The sequence below is a fragment of the Schistocerca serialis genome, chromosome 4 (assembly GCF_023864345.2).
Source record: "Schistocerca serialis cubense isolate TAMUIC-IGC-003099 chromosome 4, iqSchSeri2.2, whole genome shotgun sequence".
In the NCBI taxonomy this organism is placed as follows: Eukaryota; Metazoa; Arthropoda; class Insecta; order Orthoptera; family Acrididae; genus Schistocerca; species Schistocerca serialis.
In genome coordinates, this window is record NC_064641.1 from 643,470,803 (window position 1) to 643,491,087 (window position 20,285).

Below are 20,285 nucleotides of genomic sequence, written 5' to 3' on the forward strand. Positions count from 1 at the left end.
CAATACAAACTTCAATTCACACCTTCAGCACATTTTCGCCTTCTTAAACAGTCAGTATTGCTGAGTCTCTCCAGCATTAGAATAGCACCCAAGCTTTGTTCGTAATGGGGAAATCCTGCCTGTTCCTCAGGTGAAGGTGATCTACTGATCTGAAGGAATTATATTTTCCTTGAGACATACGAATCTCAACTTTATCTTCAATAATGATAGAAGCTGAAGAAATTAATTAAAATTTGTGGCATGGCTGGCACTTGACCTTGGGTCTTCTGCTTACTAAATAGGTGTGCTAACCATTACATCACCGTAGCAGTATAGCTAACACAACTGCATGGACTCCCTAACACAAACCAGATGCCCACTGCACAGGCCCATATGCAGCAACTTTTGATAAATATTCAATGATGAGACACTGTTGGTAGCCTCTTGGTTCATTTGTGTGGTTAGTTGCTCAACAGTTCTATGTCTTCAGCCTATTTTCACTTTCTTAAATCATCAGTGTTGCCCAGGCTCTACAGCACTGAAATAGCATCACAGCTTTGTAATGGGTGAACACATTGTTAATGAGGGCATTGGACTACAATAGTCCCTAAAGCTGTGTTAACCATACTGCTGCAATGGAGTCATGTGTAGCATATCTGCCTAGTAAGCAGGAGACCCAAGTTAAGAGTCCCAGCCGTGGCACAAATTTTAACTCATTTCTTCAGCTTCTATTGTTATCGAAGATACAGTTGAGACTCACTTGTCTCAAGAAAAATATAATTCCATCAGATCAATAGAGCATTAACACCTGAGAAACAGGAAGGATTTCTCCAGTACACACGAACTTCGATGCTATTCCAATGCAGGAGAGCCTTGACAATACATATGATTTAAGATGGGGAAAATGGGCTGAAGACATGGAACAGTTGAGCAACTGAGCACCCAGATGAACCAAGGGGCTACCAACAATGAACGTTCAGCAAAAGTTCCTGTGTATGTGCCTGTACAGAGGGCTCCTGGTTCATATACCCATGCCGGTTATTGCTCATCAGTGACAAAGGCTGGAATTTGCCTGCCAGTACCGCAACTGGACATCCACTGACTAGCGACAAGCGGCCTTTTCAGCCAAATCCGGTTTTATGCTCCCTCGGACAGATGGCTGCTGGTGTGTAGGGTGTGAAACATCTGAATGCAAACACCCTGCAATCACACGAGAGCTTTATGGTCTGGGGAATGTTTTCCTAGCATTCCCTGCATGATCTCGTCATTCTGGAAGGCACAATGGATCAACACAGGTCTGCATCTGTCCTTGGTAACCATGTCTACCCCTACACACAGTTTGTTTTTCCTTGGGACAATGGCATCTACCAGCAGGACAATACAACATGTCACACAGCTTGCAGTGCACAGGGACGAGTGTTCCCCTAGCAACCATTATACCCTGAATTTAAAGCCAATCAAGAATTTGTGGGACCGACTGGACTGTTCATGCCGTGGATTCCCAACTGAGAAACCTAGCACAGCCGATCACGACACTGGCATCTGCATGGATATCCCTGCCAGTATCTCAGAATCTCATTCACTCTCTTCCTGAATGTCCTGCAGTGCAAAAGGCTGTTTTTCAGCATTTTGACAGGTGGTCACATTAATGTGACTGGACAGTGCATTATGATAATGGCAATTCCTGGATAGGAACAACAAACTAAACAGAGGAAAGGAATGTCATTTTTACCATGTTGATGAAAACATCAAAAATTGTCCTATTTTAATTTTCTGATGTTATATGGCATCATCAATGGCAATTCTTCGCTGAGGCAGAAAGGGTTTGTTGAATAGAAGTTCATAATAACAATAATTTGCTATGTTTGCTACATCCCCTTCAGAACACCTTGTAGATAGCTCTGTTAACAGTTGGACTTTCTGACAGCAACTTAACAACACATTTACTTCCTTATGAAGTTTGGTGTCAACATCCAATGCAATTTGAAAACTGTAGCAAAGGGAAAAAAAAAACTTTAGAAGGAGAAATGACTTACATTACCAATCGCTCATCTTTAGTGTTGCAAAAGAAGTTGGATGTTGAGCAATAAAAATGTTTGCCCATATGCCCAGCAATGTCAAAGAGTCTAGCAGATAGTATAATTAACTTAAAAAACAAACTGATACATCTGCTTGACAATTTCCATGCACGCATACCTCTGCGAGTGTGTAATGTAAGAGAGAATCATAAACGGTCATGCATGCTGCCATATATTTCACTGAAGAAGTGTATTATAATTGTAAACTGAATCATTGCAAATCATGATGAGAGATCATAATTATGATCCATGAAATGAACCAAGTAATTACAATATATCTTGGGAACATGCTCTTTAGATCATTATCTCTCTAATTCAAAATAGATGCTCTCACACTTAATGACCATCTGCATAAAATAAAAACTATGTGCTTTTATAATTTCATTCTGAAATAAATGGTATTCCAAATAATTAATAAGTATATTTGTTCAGTATTGTTTATTAATACAAACATAAAATAAGAGTGTAGGCGAAACATTCTATCACAGAAAAATATTTAAGACACGTGAGTGTTCACATAGAATAAGTCGTAATTTTAGACGCAGGTGTTGTTGCAGGTGGTAAATCATCATCTTGGGCTCCACAAGACTTCTTCACAAATACTGGGTTAACCATAATTTCCTCCTCCATTGTCTGCATTTTTCGATCCAAGTCAGTGCAAACAGCCATCTGTTAGATAAAGCAGAATTTGTGTTATATTATTAAGAATGAAAATAAGTGTCCCACAAATTCAATTACCTGGGGTAAGTACAGTACCACTTTAAATGAAAACAATGAAAAAGCCAATCACAATGAACATATTGAGCACTGTTGCTGTAGAATAAAATAGCTGATAAACTGACTAATCAAACAGGAAATAATTTTTAAAAGGATAGCACTTTTTCATTTCATTGTCAACACTGTAACAGTGGCCAGAAATTTTTGCAGCAATGTGCTGACGCACCTCACACTACACATCACAATGTATATTCACTGTCGAGTCTGATGCTGGATCAGCAGTAATTAAGCTCGTCACTTGCATCTCAAATGACACCGTACCTCCACAAAGTTATATAAGTCTCAGCTTTTGTTTTATTGTTTACAACGAAATGTAAACAGAACAACAACACAAGTTCTGGAGTATAAATGTACTTATGGATATTTCATTCCTTCTGATATTTTTGCATTACACTACATATATGCTGGCAAGCGTTACAACCAAGGCTCAACATCTTGCCCATTCATTAAATAAATTCAAGTGATAAGGTTAATGAAGACCTCCATAACACACCAAAATAATAATAGTAGTAGGAAGACAACTGGAAAGTTGGGACATAAGTTTCCAATCAAGTTTTTTCATCTCATGCCATACTGATTTCATTAGACTGCAAATCAATGCCATTTATGTAGCAACACATACTGTGTTCACTAGCATCAACATGCAAACTCCGTTTTATGTGGGCACAAAAAAGTGACAAAACAGTCTTTCTTCGGATCACTGTTTCTTACTTACTCCATCAGACAAATACATATGTTCCCAACTAGATTATTGCAATGGTCACAGGAGCTTTTCAGTACACCACAATAATTTAATGTTGTCACCAAGTGGTAAGCATCCCTAACAGTTCAATGACTATGCAAGCTTAGGACATAAACAACTGAGTATTGTATATGTGAAAAACATATGCACATCCTAATTTTAAGGAGGGGAAAAAAAAGAAATGCTGGTTTTAATTTGTGTTTTATTTACAAAAAATTATTCTAATATAATAATTCTATTCACCACCACCACTAACTGAAGAATCATTGTTGTCATTGTCATCTTCCCATAGAGAATCGTCCTCGGTTCTGTTCAGTAAATTTGTGATATCAGATTTTTTTAAGGATTGTTCCACCAGTGGTAGCGGAATGGAGTCTCGTGCACATTCTACCCAATCACAAATCTGTGACAAATCCGACCACTTAACTTTTCCACTCAGTGTGAACTAGGGGTTTTCACTGGCTATCCGTAGTGTATATTGCTGAATAAGTGCAGCTCTGAAAGGCTGATTATACACATATAGAGTGGTTGTAGGATGGATGTTAGGCCTCCAGGGATAATGACCGAGTCAGTTTTTCATTTTAGTGATTTGTTTTGCACTTCCTCTGTTGTATGTCTGCAGAATTTGTCCAGGACCAACATGTCATGTAAAGTCAGCAAGGCACCTGGGCAATGTTACCAAACATACACCACAGTCAAACAAAATGTCATTGTACATCCATCCTCTCAAATTAGTTATGTACATGTGGACAAGAAAAAAATTTCCCGGATTTTTCCCAGTTAAAAGTAAACTTTTTCCTGGGTGAAAATGCACTATACCACAGTTTGAAAGATATTATACCCCTGGTGGAAGTACATTTTATACGTTAAGTGACAATACACTTTCCCTTGGAGCTGTAAAGCTTACCAATCCTTTTTATGGTAAAGATTTTATACACCAGCATAGAACTTCCTGACACTTTAGGAAATGAAACCCAGCAAAAAGCAACATGTTTCAGAAAGATCTCTGATGCACATCACCATGTACACTTCAAATTTTTGTGTTACAAAAGTATAAATACGAATTCCACCAAATACAGCACGGTAGCTTCTGAAACACTGAAACTGAGATCATGATGCGCTTTCATCAGCCAATCATAGCTCTTGTCACATTATCTCACCAGCCAATGACAGCAAATATTCACAGCATAGGACACTTGATGTAGTTAGTCAAAAGGTACATTACTGCAGAGCATTGCGAACACACAAATAGGAAAAGTTATTGATTGAAATTAATATACGTACAGTATAGCTACAAGAAAAGTTAAACTTTCACATGTAATATTGCTTGTTAAAAATCTTTAGTTGCTTTTTTTTCTGAGGGTGTGGTTAGGCAGTACCTAAGAGCACAGTTTAAATTGCTGCGAGTGAAACTACCATTCACAATACTTTCCTGCAACTGTTAAGGAAAGAAACAGTTGTGACGTCACACTCATTGAAAGCAGTTAATTGTTAAAAGTATTGTACAGTCCTTATTCTAAAGCCTTTGACATATTTTTGTGTTGGTAGACGCTTGTGTCTGCACTGTGTTTTATTCTTGTAAATGACACATTTTATTTGCAGCTAAAGTTTTATTTTGGTGTTATTCTCTTCTTTATGTTTTACTGGTGCAGTATTATTCTGCAGTGGTGGACTAAAATGAAATTCTTTGTTACAGTATCACAGTTCTTACCAGTCAAAATTACAAAAATTTGACTTACAAAAATGTAAATGAAAACTAAAACACTGAACAATTCCCAGAATTCTAAAAACTTTTTGGGTTTTCCGAAAGAGAAAATTCCATTTTTCGTGGACTTCTCAGTTGTCCTGGGGCATATACACTATGAATATGCCTTTTACTGATATTTTCAGAATAGTTTTCCTTTTAAATATCACATGAGATGGTAGCTTTTGTCCATGGCATGGTACATCTTTGCTCCTCATTGTCACTAGTTCGTATCATGACACTGGATTTCCCTTTCCCGTTCATTGTGTTGTCAAGCGGCATCTCAAATTAGACTCACATTTGAGCCACGTCACCAATTTGCAATAATACACAGCAATGTTTGTGGCACAAATTTATCACATAGCAGTGAAAATTCACTACTTTTTCCTCATAGTTGCCAGGAAGCCATTGAGCAATGGTAGTTTTCCTATGGAATCTAATCCATTTCGATTGGAAAATCTTGATAGCCAGCCCCAGCTAGCTTTGAAACCATTGCTGCCTAGTTCTTTGGAACATTTCATTAGTCACTGTGCATCCGTATTGTTGCTTCTTATCTACATGAATGCAGAGCCTTTTTTGAGGTCTGGATGCTTAGCTTTTTGTCTGCAAAATGCCTGGTGATTACTGCTCGCTTCTTGAAGCCATGTTTTGTTTTTGTGCCAATCATGCATACAACCCTCACTCACATTGTACTTTCTTCCCATAGCACAGTTCCTAACATTCTCGGCTTCTTCAATAATTTTAAGTTTTTCTCGAGTGCAAGTGATAATTAGAACTTGTAGCCATAATTAACAAGTTAACACTTAATCATTCCCTTCTAATATGTTACTGACACATCACAGACTAGAAACAAATACCCCGATTTTCAGCTGGTGTGCACACAGAAGTACAAGTTAACTGATATTCATCATACTAATTTGCCATAACAGTTACAGATGAATATTTTAGAATATCCGAAAATGTTTCACTTGCAGTTTCAGATCTGTTACTCCTCTTTAATGGAGGACAAAAAGTTGATTGCCTGTCTGCATAATTTTTGTTTCTCTAAAGCTTAAAAATTCAGGATCCATTACTTCAAATTATCATATTCTTGCTTACCATTTATTTCACATATCAACATAATTCAATCACAACAGCTGAATATTTATACCTCCTGTGACAAGGAATATTATCACTATCATAGAATCTTCAAATAAATAAATTATATGTTAATACAGTGGTCAAAATACATGTTGCATATTGCCAAAAATTTAATACTGAATGTTGTTATCCAGAAATATGTTATGATACCAATACACTCGGCTGTTTTGTTCCTACCTGAGGAGGCAGTATGTGCAGTCTTGGCAACCGTGTCACCTGTAAACATTGCAGTGCTTATGCTGTGTGTGATTAAAAGAGATTTGTTGTTTCAATATGGTTCAGACAACAATAACATACAATCAGGGGCTCCGCATGGCCACTCTAATGTAACAGGTAGGAGAGAGAGGTGGATGTCATGGCGAATGTCACTGTGTTTCAAAGTGATGTCTCTATAATCTGGAAAAAATTTCTAGCGACAGGATCTGCAGAGGATTGTCACAAATTGGCTGCTGAAGAAAAACAAGTTTGTAGGAACAATATATGTGTATAACAGCAACACAATGCTGCATGTCCAAGGCAGTAATTCTAAACAGCTATAGGACTGCAGGTGTCAACAGAAACTATTATCGTTTTGGGGTGGAATCATGATGGCCACAGGACACCCCATGTGCCAATACATAGGAAGATGACCGGTGTGAAGTGTCAGGACAGCTTTCTTGCACACACTGTAGCTCCATCTGGTGAACATATTGGAGCAGGTTTCACACTAAAGGATGACAATGCACACCTGCTTTGTCATAATCTTGTCAATGCCTACCTATGAGAGCATAAAATCATTCGGATGGAATGGCCTCCATATTCTCCAGATGTAACTGCACTGAGAATGTACTGGTCTTGTTACAATGAGCAGTTAGCAACTGTCCTGTTCCACCAGAGACAGGGCATCATTGAGCCCACTGTGGAGGAATGGGACAATATCCTGTACCTGAACAATTTGATAAGGAGTATGTCAATCCACATTCAAAAGTACGATATTGTTCTGGTGTAAAGTAAAGAACCGGCACGCCGGTCAGGAACGTTACAACAGAGAGGGCTGTGAAGATGTTAGCCAACTGCATGCGGACTGACCCCTCTATATGACGACAACCCGATGACAGCACCCTTGACACGAGGAGGATGTTACTGCTGTGCTGCCTGGCTGTGGTCCAGTTGAAGACTAGCAGTTCTATGACTTCCACATCGGCATCAAGAATAGGCACTTGTATGGCAGTGACTTAGGAACTGTATTACTTCTCTTGTTTCACAAACTGTATATACTGAAGAGTCTGCTTATGTTGCATGTTGCCCTTTGCTTGCGACACATCATTGTAAATTTCTCAAAGTTAGGTAATGTCATTTATTTTCTGTAAATAAAATCCATTAGTATGATTTGCTTGGATTGTTGTCTAGCGACATGAGAAAGCAGGTTTCCTAGGCACCCCATATTCTACAAGTAGGCAGGATACAACACTGCAGTCCAGAACAGATTTTCATTTTGTTATTCCATTATACAACCGATGTTTGTCCAAATTCGCAACTGCAAATACATTTCATGTATGACATTCAAAAGTGTCTCCAATTATGAGGAAGGCCAACTGGTTCATAAACAATGTGTTATTTAAGATGACAGGGAGAAGAAACTGTACTGTTCGCGGCGGGATCTTTTGTAAGATTTTGTTTTTTTGACTGCATTTATCAAGTGGAAATGTGCTTATATTTTTTATGTTTGTTTTCTTATGACTTTATCTGAGCGAACAAACTCAGTTTTGTTTCCTATTATGACTAGTATTGACAATAAAGCAATATGTAACATTTATTTTGACCACTATATGATTCTGCACAAAGCAATATAAAGTCTCTAATGATTTTTGTGTGTCTATGTTCTTTATTTTGAAACAACATGTCTGATGGAATATATCTAGCATATCTGTATCAAATAATACATAGAGCATTTTTTCAATGATAGATTTTTTTCCTGTACTTGTTGTGAATACATCATCATCATCTAACACTACAGCAGCAAATCTGTACTCCACAAGCCACTATACAGTCTGTGAGAGAAAATACACAGTGTACCAATATTTTACTTCCAAGATACTTGACTCAAGGATTGTGCATGAAAGAACAACTATTGATAAATTTCCATGTAAATTTCTCTAATTTTTTCCCTCACTGTCATCACATAAGATGCTTATGAGTGGAAATAAAGGCTGTGTCCACATATTTAGGACTGCATATATTCTGAATTTTAAGAGTAAGCTTTCCATTACGCATGTAGCATTTCACTCTATTTTGTTGATTCCACTAAGGAAATGTCCCAAACAGATGTACAGGCTGCGGCGGCGTTCATAGTAGGATATTAAAAACACACCAACAGGCAGTAACTGTAATTTATTTATTACCTCTTATTTCAATTAATAGTTAAAGGTATGCCACTTACTAATGCATAAGTCATTGTCCATTGCATGGATTAATTTTTGAATTTGACTCCTGTCAAATGATGCCCCATCTAGGCGGTGTTAGAAGCTTTCCATAACTCGGCATAATGTATTCCCTGGGACATTGCTGACGGCAGTTCTGATGTGATCCTTCAACTCAGGAATGGTGGCACAAAGTGTTCGGAACACTTCTTGCTTCAGGTAGCACCAAAGGAGAAAGTCTGCACGTGAAAGGTCAGATGAGCAAAGCGGCCCGGATATGTCACCAAAACGGGAAATTACTCTACCGGGAAATGTATGTCGCAAGAAATCCATGCAAATGCTGGCTGTATGCAAAGTCGCTGTCTTTTTGAAACCATAATTGTTCCACATCCACATCGACCATACCTAATTGGGGAAGAACTAAGTCTTGCAGCATCCTTAGGTAACATTCACTGGTGACAGTTACAGCCATGCCGCTGTCATCCTCAAAAAAGTAAGGGCCAATAATTGCAAAGGAAGTAATTCCACAAAACACTGTGACACGAGAACTTTGCAAGGGCTTGATGTGCAGTTCATGCGGGTTTACATCACTCCAATAACACATATTCTGTTTATTCACTGAACCACATAACTCGAAATGAGCTTCATCTGCCATCAGGATGGTGGCGAAGGAGATCACGCATGGTTGAGCAGAAGGTTTCATTAAAAAAAAAAACAATCACAAGGCCTAATTTCCTGAAAAATCTACAGCTTATATGGGTGAAAATAGAGATCTTCGAGCAATATTCTCCTGAATGAGCGATCGGACATATGCACAGTTTGCGCATGATGACGAGCAGATCTTTTTGGGCTACACAATAGTGCAGCACGGATGTTTTCCACAGCTTCTGGTGTCTGCACAGTTCTTTCACTTCTTCCCGGTTTGCCACTCCAAACAGAACCTGTTGTTCGAAACACACGTATCCACTTCACAATGGTCCATCCATCTGGAACTTTCCCATGACATCCCAAGTTGAAATGTTGCCGAAATAGCCACTGGGTAGCAATAACAGAGTTGTTATTCTTGAAATAACTTTCACACTGTCACACTCGAAATGGCAGCTCATTAGTACACGAATGCGGAATGAGCTTGCGCGCATTCCTGCAGTATGTCATTGTACTATGTAAGTCAAATTACGCTATGAATGCTGCTGCACCCTGTACAACACTCAAGAATCAATTAGACAAAGGCTTTGCAAGCAATGCAATTAATGAATCAATTATATTTTCTCAGGATTCTTCCAATGAACACCAGACAAGAATCAAACTGTCTTCCTTACAACTAGATTTGTGTAGCCACTACACCTCGAATTACTGCCAATGGGTAGTCTGCAGCATTTGACAGTTGTGACTGATTCCAGTGATTAGCTGCTCCTCACTAATTGCATAGGCAAATAATATCATGTCTTTTTGTCTTTTTATGTTCGTTACATTACATTCCTTTATATCGAGTGTCAGCTGCCTGTATTTGTGCAAAGTGTTGATCATGTACATATCTTCTTGTGTTTCATAACAATTTTGTAATTATACAACCTGCCATATATATCTGTGTTGCCTTTTCAGAGAGCTACTACCAGTATTTATCATTGTCCTACTACACTTATTTGGTATGCAACAAAAGACAATTTACTTTTGATGATACCTACCAATTGAGAATCAACAGTTAATTTTGTTTGTTAAGAAATCTTCAATCCAATGACTATTCTACCTGATAATGCTGTAAGAAAACATTTTGTTTCCAAAACAGCAGAACACTATTGAATTGAAGACTTTCCGGAAATTAAGAAACATTAATCACCTTGCACTCCACCCTCTACAGTCTTCTGGGTTCTAGATGGAAGGTGTTTGTACAATCTATACTGATTCTTACAGAAAAGATTTCTAAATGTAGTCATAATTTACACAACACATGTGCCATAATCTCGCAATTCCACCACAGTAATACCAGTGTGTCATTGTACACACCTGTATTCCAGCTTGTCTTAAAAACTGGAACAATCCACCTCTACTACATATTATGCACACTGCAACAAATGATGCCTGGGGCTGCAAGGTCATAACTGGACCATTCAAGTGGCTATCAGAGGAGGTTGAAAAGACCAGCCACACTCAAAGAGCTTCAACAAAGCTCACAATCTGCAGCACTGTCCCCTTGTTTTGAGAAAAGTGGAAGGCCTGAATCAGATACTTGGGACGATTTAGTGGCATGTTAGGCTGCTATTTCCTAGACTTGTGCCATAGGGTTGAGAATTTAAGGTCCCCCCTAAAGGGGTCAGATAGGCACTACACATCACAGGCTGCTACTCAGGTAGTTGATTTTTTTTTTTTTTTTTTTTTTTTGATTTAGCAACTCTTCATCCGTAGCAACAGGAGACCCTGAAGTATCAATGTAAGATCCAAAAAATGTCTCCCACAGGTGAGTGTATTAAAATTCCATTGATCAACTGCTGAACATTCACGATGAAGTGTCAGAGTTTGAAGCACACCTAAAGATGTAACAACCATGCATGAGCAGCGCCTATTCCACAGAGTGGTCCAACAACCGATCTGTTCCAGTCATTCCACCAGGAAGGAGGTACACGGCTCGTGTTGTCTGTAGTTCAACCATGTCACACGGTTAGATTGTGTCTGCATTGTTACTGTGCCAGGAAGGGTTCTCAACAAGGGAAGTGTCTAGGAGTGAACCAAAGCGATGTTGTTTGGACGTGGAGGAGATACAGAGAGACAGGAACTGTCGATGACAGCCTCGCTCAGGCCATCCAAGGGCTACTACTGCAGTGGATGACTGCTACCTACGGATTATGACTCTGAGAAACTCTGACAGCAACACCACCATGTTGAATAACGCTATTTGTGCAGCCACAGGACATCGTGTTATAGTTCAAACTGCGAAATAAGCTGCATGATGCACAACTTCATTCCCGATATCCATCTTTGCAACCATGACACCATGCAGCGCAGTACAGATATACCCAACAACATGTCGAACAGATATACCCAACAACATGTTTTGGGGTGGGATTATGTGGGGTCAACATACGACACTGGCGGTCATGGAAGGCGCCTTAAAGGCTGTACGATATGTGAATGCCATCCTCCGACCGATAGTGCAACCATATTGGCTGCATATTGGCAGGCATTCATCTTCATGGACGAAAATTCGCACCCCCCATCATGCACATCTTGTGAATGATTTCCTTCAGGATAACGACATCCCTTGACTAGAGTGACCAGCATGTTCTCCAGACATGAACCCTATCGAACATGCCTGGGATAGATTGAAAAGGGCTGTTTATGGACGACATGACCCACAAACCACTCTGAGGGATCTATACTGAATCGCCGCTGAGGAGTGGGACAATCTGGACCAACAGTACCTTGATGAACTTGTGGATAGTATGCCACAATGAATAAAGGCATGCATCAATGCAAGAGGACATGCTCCTGGGTATTAGAGGTACCGATGTGTACAGCAATCTGGAACACCACCTCTGAAGGTCTCGCTGTATGGTGGTACATTATGCTATGTGTGGTTTTCATGAGCAATAAAAAGGGTGGAAATGATGTTTATGTTGATATCTATTCTAATTTTCTGTACAGGTTCTGGAACTCTCGGAACCGAGGTGATGCAAAACTTTCTTTGATGCGTGTATGTTGAACATGCGAGATAAAGAGGCAGTAAGGTCATATCTAAATGAGAAATTTGGAAACTTTTAGCTCTGAAGAGAAACCTGTGTCTCAAGTCTAAAATAGTAGCTGACCGTGCACTGGACAGAAATGTACGCAGTAGAACATTTCGTGATGAGAGGGGCCCTATGTGGTATACAGTCTCTTGTGAAATAACTTCTAAGGAAATAGAGACTACTGCGTAATAGGTGTAAAACAAATTATGGGGCTATAGATAGAGAGATTCTGAATAAAACACATTTGGCTGTCAAGAAGGCAATGCATGAAGCCTTTAATGACTACCATAGTAGAATATTATCAAAGGATCTCTCACAGAACCCAAAGAAATTCTGGTCATTTGTAAAGTTATTGTCCAGATACTCATGGATGAGACAGGGACTGAAACTGAAGGTAGCAAAGCAAAAGCAGAAATGCTGAACTCAGTTTCTGAATGTTCCTTTTACAAAGGAAAATCAAAGAGCATCACCTTCACACCACTGCAGCAAAGATAAGTGAAATAGATAACAGTGTCAGCTGACATTGAGAAACAGCTCAAATCAATAAAATTGAATAAAGCTCCTGGCCCCAATGGAATCCCTATTAGATTCTATACTGAATTTGTGGCTTAGTAAGCACATCTTTTAACCATAATATACCGTAGATCTCTTGAATTAAAAAAATGCACCCAGTAGTTGAAAGAGAGCACACGTCACATCCACTTGCAAGAAGGGTAGCAGAAGTAATCCACCAAAATACTGTTCAATACCCTTGGCACCCATTTGCTGTAGGATTTTATAACATATTCTGAACTCAAACAGCGCTTTTCGCTTGCTGTGTTACAAGATAAGTAATTCAGCTAGTAATTAATTGCTTTTGCTGTATTTACACACTTTAGTGTCAGATAGACGTGATAAATTGAAGGTTTCAGTTTTTATTTGCGTCTCAATAAGATAAGCAAAGTTTCTGTTTAGGACAGTTCCGCGTATACGCAAACGTTTGTTTACATTCTTAACCGATGTTAAATACATGGGATTATCAATTAATTCGGGGCACAATACTCAGTATTTGCGATTATTAGTGTCATTTAGACTTGATACATTGAAGGTAGCAGTGTTTATACGTTTTATTAGGTTAATTTTCGCGTGTACGTAAACGTTTGTTTACATTATACATATGAGGGTTAATAAGTTTAAGATAGTGTTCGATACTTAGTATTCATGTTTATTAGTGTCATTTAGACATGATACATTGAAGGTAGCAGTTTTTATATGTTTCATTAGGAATAGTGATACTGACAGTGAATTCTAACCTCACTTGTATACGTTTGACTAGCGCAACCTGCGACCGTTAACAGTTAAGCAAACGTAAAATACGTGGTAAATTAGTATTAGACTACAATATCTGAGTAAATCAGTGTTACAATACAACTTCTGAGCCCTTCTTACATATGGTTTAGTTAGCTGAAAGCTAAAACTCACCTCGCTGTCTGCTTAAATTCCCTAGCTTGTTGTGGGCTTTAGTGATCGTGTACTGTAAGCCCATCAGTTCCTATACAGTAGAGTTCGTATTTGTGTTTTACATTCTGAACTAAAGGTTTTGTTTTGTACCTGAGTCTGTCAGTGTACAATACTCAGTATTTAACTTTATTAGTGTCCTTTAGACTCGGTACATTTATGGTAGCAGTTTTTATAGTTTTATTAGGTCACTTTCGCATGTACGTAAACGCTTGTTTACATTACAAATACGAGGGATAATCAGTAGGTGCAGCTAACCGTAGGTCACTGTTTAATTCATTAATAATACTCACTAGATAGCCCATAGTAGTTTACTGTAGGTCACTGTCTTATTCTTTAGTATTCACTAAACAGCCCCTAGCAGGAAAATAAGCACCAGATCTAGCTTCCACCATAAATTTTTATTTTCATTATTAAGTGTCCTTTCTGCCAACTATAGTGTAGCTGTTAATCTTGTGTGGCAGTAGGTTTCCTAAGTTTTTTTTTTGTAGTAAATCAGTTATTAGCTAGATGGATAGGGACTGTGTCTGTTGTGTGCGGATGCAGGAGTTGTCACAGTCCAAACGCAGCTGGAAGCTTTGTTGGCCAGTCAACAAACTCCAGTGTGCCACCTTGCGGTGTGGTGGGGAAGGGGTGCCTGGGGCAGCCTCTGCTGTACTAGATGTGCAGGGGGCAGGGGGATGTCACAGCTTTTTGTCATTGGGCCGACCTCAGGTGTGACTGAGCAGGCTGGCCCACTCCCACCTCAGTGTGGCTGGTAGACTGTGTTGAGGTCTCGAGCCTCAAGGCAAATGCTGCATGGGGGATACAGGCTCCTGCCAATCCCATGCACTTTGCTAATAGATTCAGTGTGCTATCTGATGCTGGGAGGGAGGCTGAGCTGGATCAGAATGCACCTTCTGACAGGATAGTGGCCGCTCCTTCAGCAAGGTCCGAACAGGCACGTGGGGGTAGGGGTTTGTTAGTTATTGGGAGCTCCAATGTTAAGCGGGTCATGGAGCCCCTCAGAACATAGCGGCTAGGGCGGGGAAGAAGTCCAACATTCACTCCACGTGGTGCTTGCCGGGGGGGCCTTGTCCGGGATGTGGAAGAGGCTCTTCCGGCGGCTATCGAGCGTGTGGGGTGCAGCCAGCTGCAGATTGTTGCACATGTCAGCACCAACGATGCCTGTCGTCGGGGTTCCGAGGAAATCCTTGGGTCCTTTCGGTGGCTGGCTAAATTGGCAAAGGCGGCCTCCATCCCTTGAGGAGTGGAATCCAAGCTTACGATCTGCAGCACTGTATCCAGGGCAGACTGGGGTCGTGTGGTTTGGAGTCGAGTGGAGAAGCTAAACCAGAGGCTACATTGACTCTGTGACGAAAGTGGTTGTAGATTCCTCGACCAACGCTGTGGGGTGGAAGGTTGTAGGACGCCCCTCGATAGATTAGGGGTGCCTACACACAGGAAGCAGCTACATGGGCAGCACAGTACTTGTGGGTTTTTTTTTAGATTAGGTTTCCCCACGGGAAACAAACCGTTGGCCTGAAAAATTACCAGTTCATGACACTGATGTGGGTGTGCCAACTGTAAAAGTGTGAAGTTATTCAAGGAGCGCTCTCAACATACAACACTGAGCAAGTGGTTAGAAAACCAACTCGAGTTGGGAACATATTAGATATTTTGGCGACAAACAGACCCGATCTTTTTGTGGATGTTAATCTAGAAGAAGGTATTAGCGACCATAATGTCATTGTGGCTTCTATGTCAGTGGAAGTTGCAAAAAAAAACCAAAGAAACAGCATAGAGTTTTCTTGCTTGGGACAGCAAATACAAGTGTCATTAATGAATATCTTCATAGTCAGCTCCAAGCATTCACTGCGGGACACAAAGATATTTAGCATCTTCGGTCGGAATTTAAAGGTATTGCCCACCATGTGCTACTAGAGAAGTATGAGCCTAGCAAAAATATAGGGGAGGGAAAGGATACACCTTGGTACAACAAACATATTAGGAAGTTGCTGAGGAAGCAGAGAATTCTGCACAGTGAGGGAAAGGATACACCTTGGTACAACAAACATATTAGGAAGTTGCTGAGGAAGCAGAGAATTCTGCACAGTCGTTTTAAACGTAGTCACTGCCCTGCTGACAAACAGAAATTATGCGAAATGAAAGCAGCTGTCAGAAGGACAATGAGGGATTCTTTTAATGAATTTGAATGCAATATTTTATCTGCAGATTCTAAAAATAGCCGCAAAAATTTTGGTCGTACATAAAATCTATGAACGTTACAAATAATTCAATACCTTCTCTTACTGCCAGTATGGGTAATGTAACTGATGATGATAAACAGAAGGCTGAAATCCTAAACCTAGCTTTCAAAAACTCATTTATGGTAGAGGACTGCAGCACCATTCCCCCTTTCAATTATCAAACAAACACAAGGATGGCTGACATAGTGTTTAGCGTATATGGGATTGTAAAACAGTTGAGATCCTTAGATGCCAGGAAGGCATCTGGCCCAGACGGTATCCCCCTAAGATTTTATGTTGACTATGCTACAAATGTAGCACTATTCTTATCCATTATCTACCAGAGATCATTGGAACAGCGGAAAGTTCGATGGGACTGGAAGAAGGCCCAGGTCATAGCAATCTATAAAAAGGGTAGAAAATCGGATGCACATAATTACCGGCCAATTTCACTGATATCAATTTTTTGTAGAACCATGGAACATATTTTGGGTTTAGACACAATGATCTTCCTAGGCTCTGAGAAGCTCATTTGCAGAAACCAGCACGGTTTTAGGAAACAGCGGTCATGCGAGACACAGCTGGCCCTCTTTGTGCATGATATACAACAGGCTCTAGATACCGGCTCCTAGGTTGATGCCATATTTCTTGACTTTCGAAAGGCGTTCGACTCAGCTCTGCACTGTCACTTGCTCCAAAAAGTGCGCACTTCGGTCTATCTGATGACATATGTGGTTGATAGAAAGTTTTCTAACAGACAGGGAGCAGTATGTCTGAACGGGGTGACTTCAACAGAAACAAGCGAAACTTCAGGTGTGCCCAGGGCAGCGTAATAGGTCCACTGCTTTTTACGATTTACAAAAACAATCTGGTTGATGGTATTGACAGCGGCATTAGACTGTTTGCCAATGATGCTGTAGTCTATAGGAAAGTAGTATCACACGAAAGTTGTGAACAAATCGATGAGGATTTGCAGAAAATAAATGCGTGGTGTAATGACTGGCAGTTATCACTCAATATTAGTAAGTGTAACCTACTGCGTATAACAAGGCAAAAATCCGCATTACTGAACGAGTACAAAATAAATGAACAGTCTTTGGAAGTGGTATCATCCGTCAAGTATCTGGGTGTGACTATTTGAAATGATCTCAAATGGAATGATCAGATTACACAATTAACGGGCAAGGCGAACTCTAGATTGCGGTTTATTGGTGGAATCCTGAAGCGATGCAGTCCTTCAACAAAGAAAATAGCTTACAATACGTTAGTTCATCCAGTCTTAGAGTATTCTTCATTTGTATGGAACCCTTACCAGTTGGGTCTGATTCAAGAGATTGAGAAGGCCCAAAGAAGAGCAGCAAGATTCATGACTGGTACATTTAGCCATCGCGAGAACATTACAAATCTCATAGAAAGTTTGAAGTGGGACACACTTGCAGATAGACGGCACACTAAACGAAATGTGCTGCTCACTAAATTCTGAAATTCAATCTTCACTGAGGATGTTGAGCATATATTATTACCACCATGTTTCAAATTGCACAATAATCACCATTCAAAGATAAGGGAAATTATAGCTCATACTAAGGCATTCAAACAGTCGTTTTTCCCTCGCACGATCCGCGAGTGGAACAGAGGGGTGAGGGGGTGGGGGAATACAACTTAGGTGTGAATTGTGCCCTCCGCTAGTAGAGTATATATGTAGATGTAGATGTAGAATGAGATATTACAAACAGAATGACTTCCTCCTTGTCATCTGACATGGATGTCAGAAACATTGACCGTGTTAAACCCAATACATTGAGAATGCCTGTGGATCAAGTACACATACTTACACTTATTATTGAAACTATCTCATGAAATTTGTGACTGAATTTAGGATTTCTTAGTACGGAGGATGCACCATTTGGTCTTCGATGGAGAGTCACTGAGTGTGGAAGTAACTTTAGGAATGCTACAGGTGAGTGAGTGCTGTTTATGTTGAATATTAACGAGCTTGCAAACAATAACAACCTCAGACTTTCCGCACTTGATGCATTTATCTAAAATGAAACAGTTGTTTGAAAAAAGCTGCACAAATATTAAATCAGATATTGATAATATTTTAAAGCAGTGCAAAGACTGGCAACTTACTGTAAATGTTCAGAAATGTAAAATTGTTAACTTCACAAAATGAAAAACACATAGTATCCAATGAGTGCAATATCATAAGTCACAATTGGAATTGGTCAACTTATACAAATACCTGGGTCTAAAAATTTGTAGGGATATGAAATGGAATGATAACACAGGCTTACTTGTAGGTAAACTAGATGGAAGATATCAGTTTATAAGTAGAATAGTACGGAAATACAATCACTCTACATAGGAGATATATTTGAGAGCATTCCACAACATTATAGAACATTCCACAATGATCTGGGATGTTCTGAAATCTTTGGGAATAGTGTGGAACATCCAGGAAGACTCCAGAATGTTCAGGAACATCCCATATCATTGTGGACGTTACAGAGCACTTCAGAATGTTTAGAAGTGTTCTGGAAGATTGTGGACCATTTAAAGCCTTTTTGGTACGTTCTGGAATTCACCACTGGTGGGGCTATGCATTCGTATTCATGGGCTCGAATGTCAGTTTCTTATCAGTGACAAAGTTAGGAACCGAAAAAAGTAGTGCAGTGTGTAAACACAAACAGTGAAGTGTGATTAGACAAAATGATACAGTGTTTGAATATAAATTGAAAATAAAGTGTTTAAAGTCTACTTAAAATATTTGTTAACAAAAAGGTTATCTGATTTATATTTTAGATAATTCTGATATGAAAACGAGGAGATCTTACCAGTTCTGAAGCAAAAACATTGAAAACAAAATAAACAGTGAAAAAAATGAAACAGCCAAAGAGTGCAAAGCATGTTTCAGTTTCCAATGGTTGAGAATGAGCACTGTGAGAAGCAGAGAAACCGCAGAACAATGAAATGAATGGACTGAAGCATCAAGAATTGCAACACCATCTTATAATAAATGACATCAAACTCAAGCTAGCCATGAAATTATCACCCAATGAAAAGCGAGGATGAAAAAAAGGAAACAGTACAACCTAACAAATGAAGCACCCCCTATGGCCTGACAAAAGAATGTAACAAACACAAACACATTGTAATCAGAAAAATGGATAACATCTGCTAATTTTGCAACGAGAAAAAATTCAGTAGAGAATTCTGTTGCATGAATGGAAAAATTCGATTACCACCACCAGAAACACCTCTGCAGATTTTTACATTACATGACCGGGGAAACTCCAGAATCAAAACACTTTCTTCAAAAGATAAAAGTGTACAATGCCCGCTTCCAAGTGATTGCTTTCAGAGTCATATCAATCATCAATAACAGAGATAAAACCCAATGTTTTTTTTTCCATCCAATGACAAATCTGTCACATGGGATCATTACTACCACTACCAAACGAAGACCATAAATTTCTCCTGGTATATTTCATCAGAAATGAAGAAACAGGAATTGGTCAACAATGAACAAATAGCACTGGATTGAGACGAGTAGTAGTCTGAGATGCACAGAGGATCTTATAGAAATACAATCAGCTGATTCACATATTCTAAACAGCACTAGACTGAATGATTTCTGATGACTATAAAATTATAATTCGAGCCAAAAAAAGACCACAAGGAGAACACGAAAGCTGATTTAACGCACTCAGATAGATTAAGTCATCATCATAATTGTGGACAATGAAAACACAAGAGATGACATAACCGTACAACGAAGAAGAGAAGGACTACAATGCAATGCGGAGACACACTGTTCTTATGATGCCCTCTGATATCCATTAATATTTCTGCACAGAGGGGACAGATATCACTGTAATGTGAAACAAATCCAACCCTATGCAGGTGAAGAAACAAATGAAGAAGTCACTTCCTAGGGATTCTATGCTCACTGCTTAATGATGAGAGACACTGAAAC

At 39.4% G+C, this 20,285-nt stretch overlaps 1 protein-coding gene across 1 annotated transcript in view; it reads right to left on the reverse strand.

The window, feature by feature from the left end:
* Positions 1-2,480: 2,480 nt before the first annotated feature.
* Positions 2,481-20,285, reverse strand: part of LOC126475499 (COP9 signalosome complex subunit 3) — a 103,476-nt gene continuing 85,671 nt past the window's right edge. Inside the window, exon 8 of the mRNA XM_050103406.1 lies at positions 2,481-2,726. Coding sequence (XP_049959363.1) covers positions 2,571-2,726 — 156 coding nt within the window. The 3' untranslated portion in view covers positions 2,481-2,570. The remainder of the gene's footprint in view (positions 2,727-20,285) is intronic.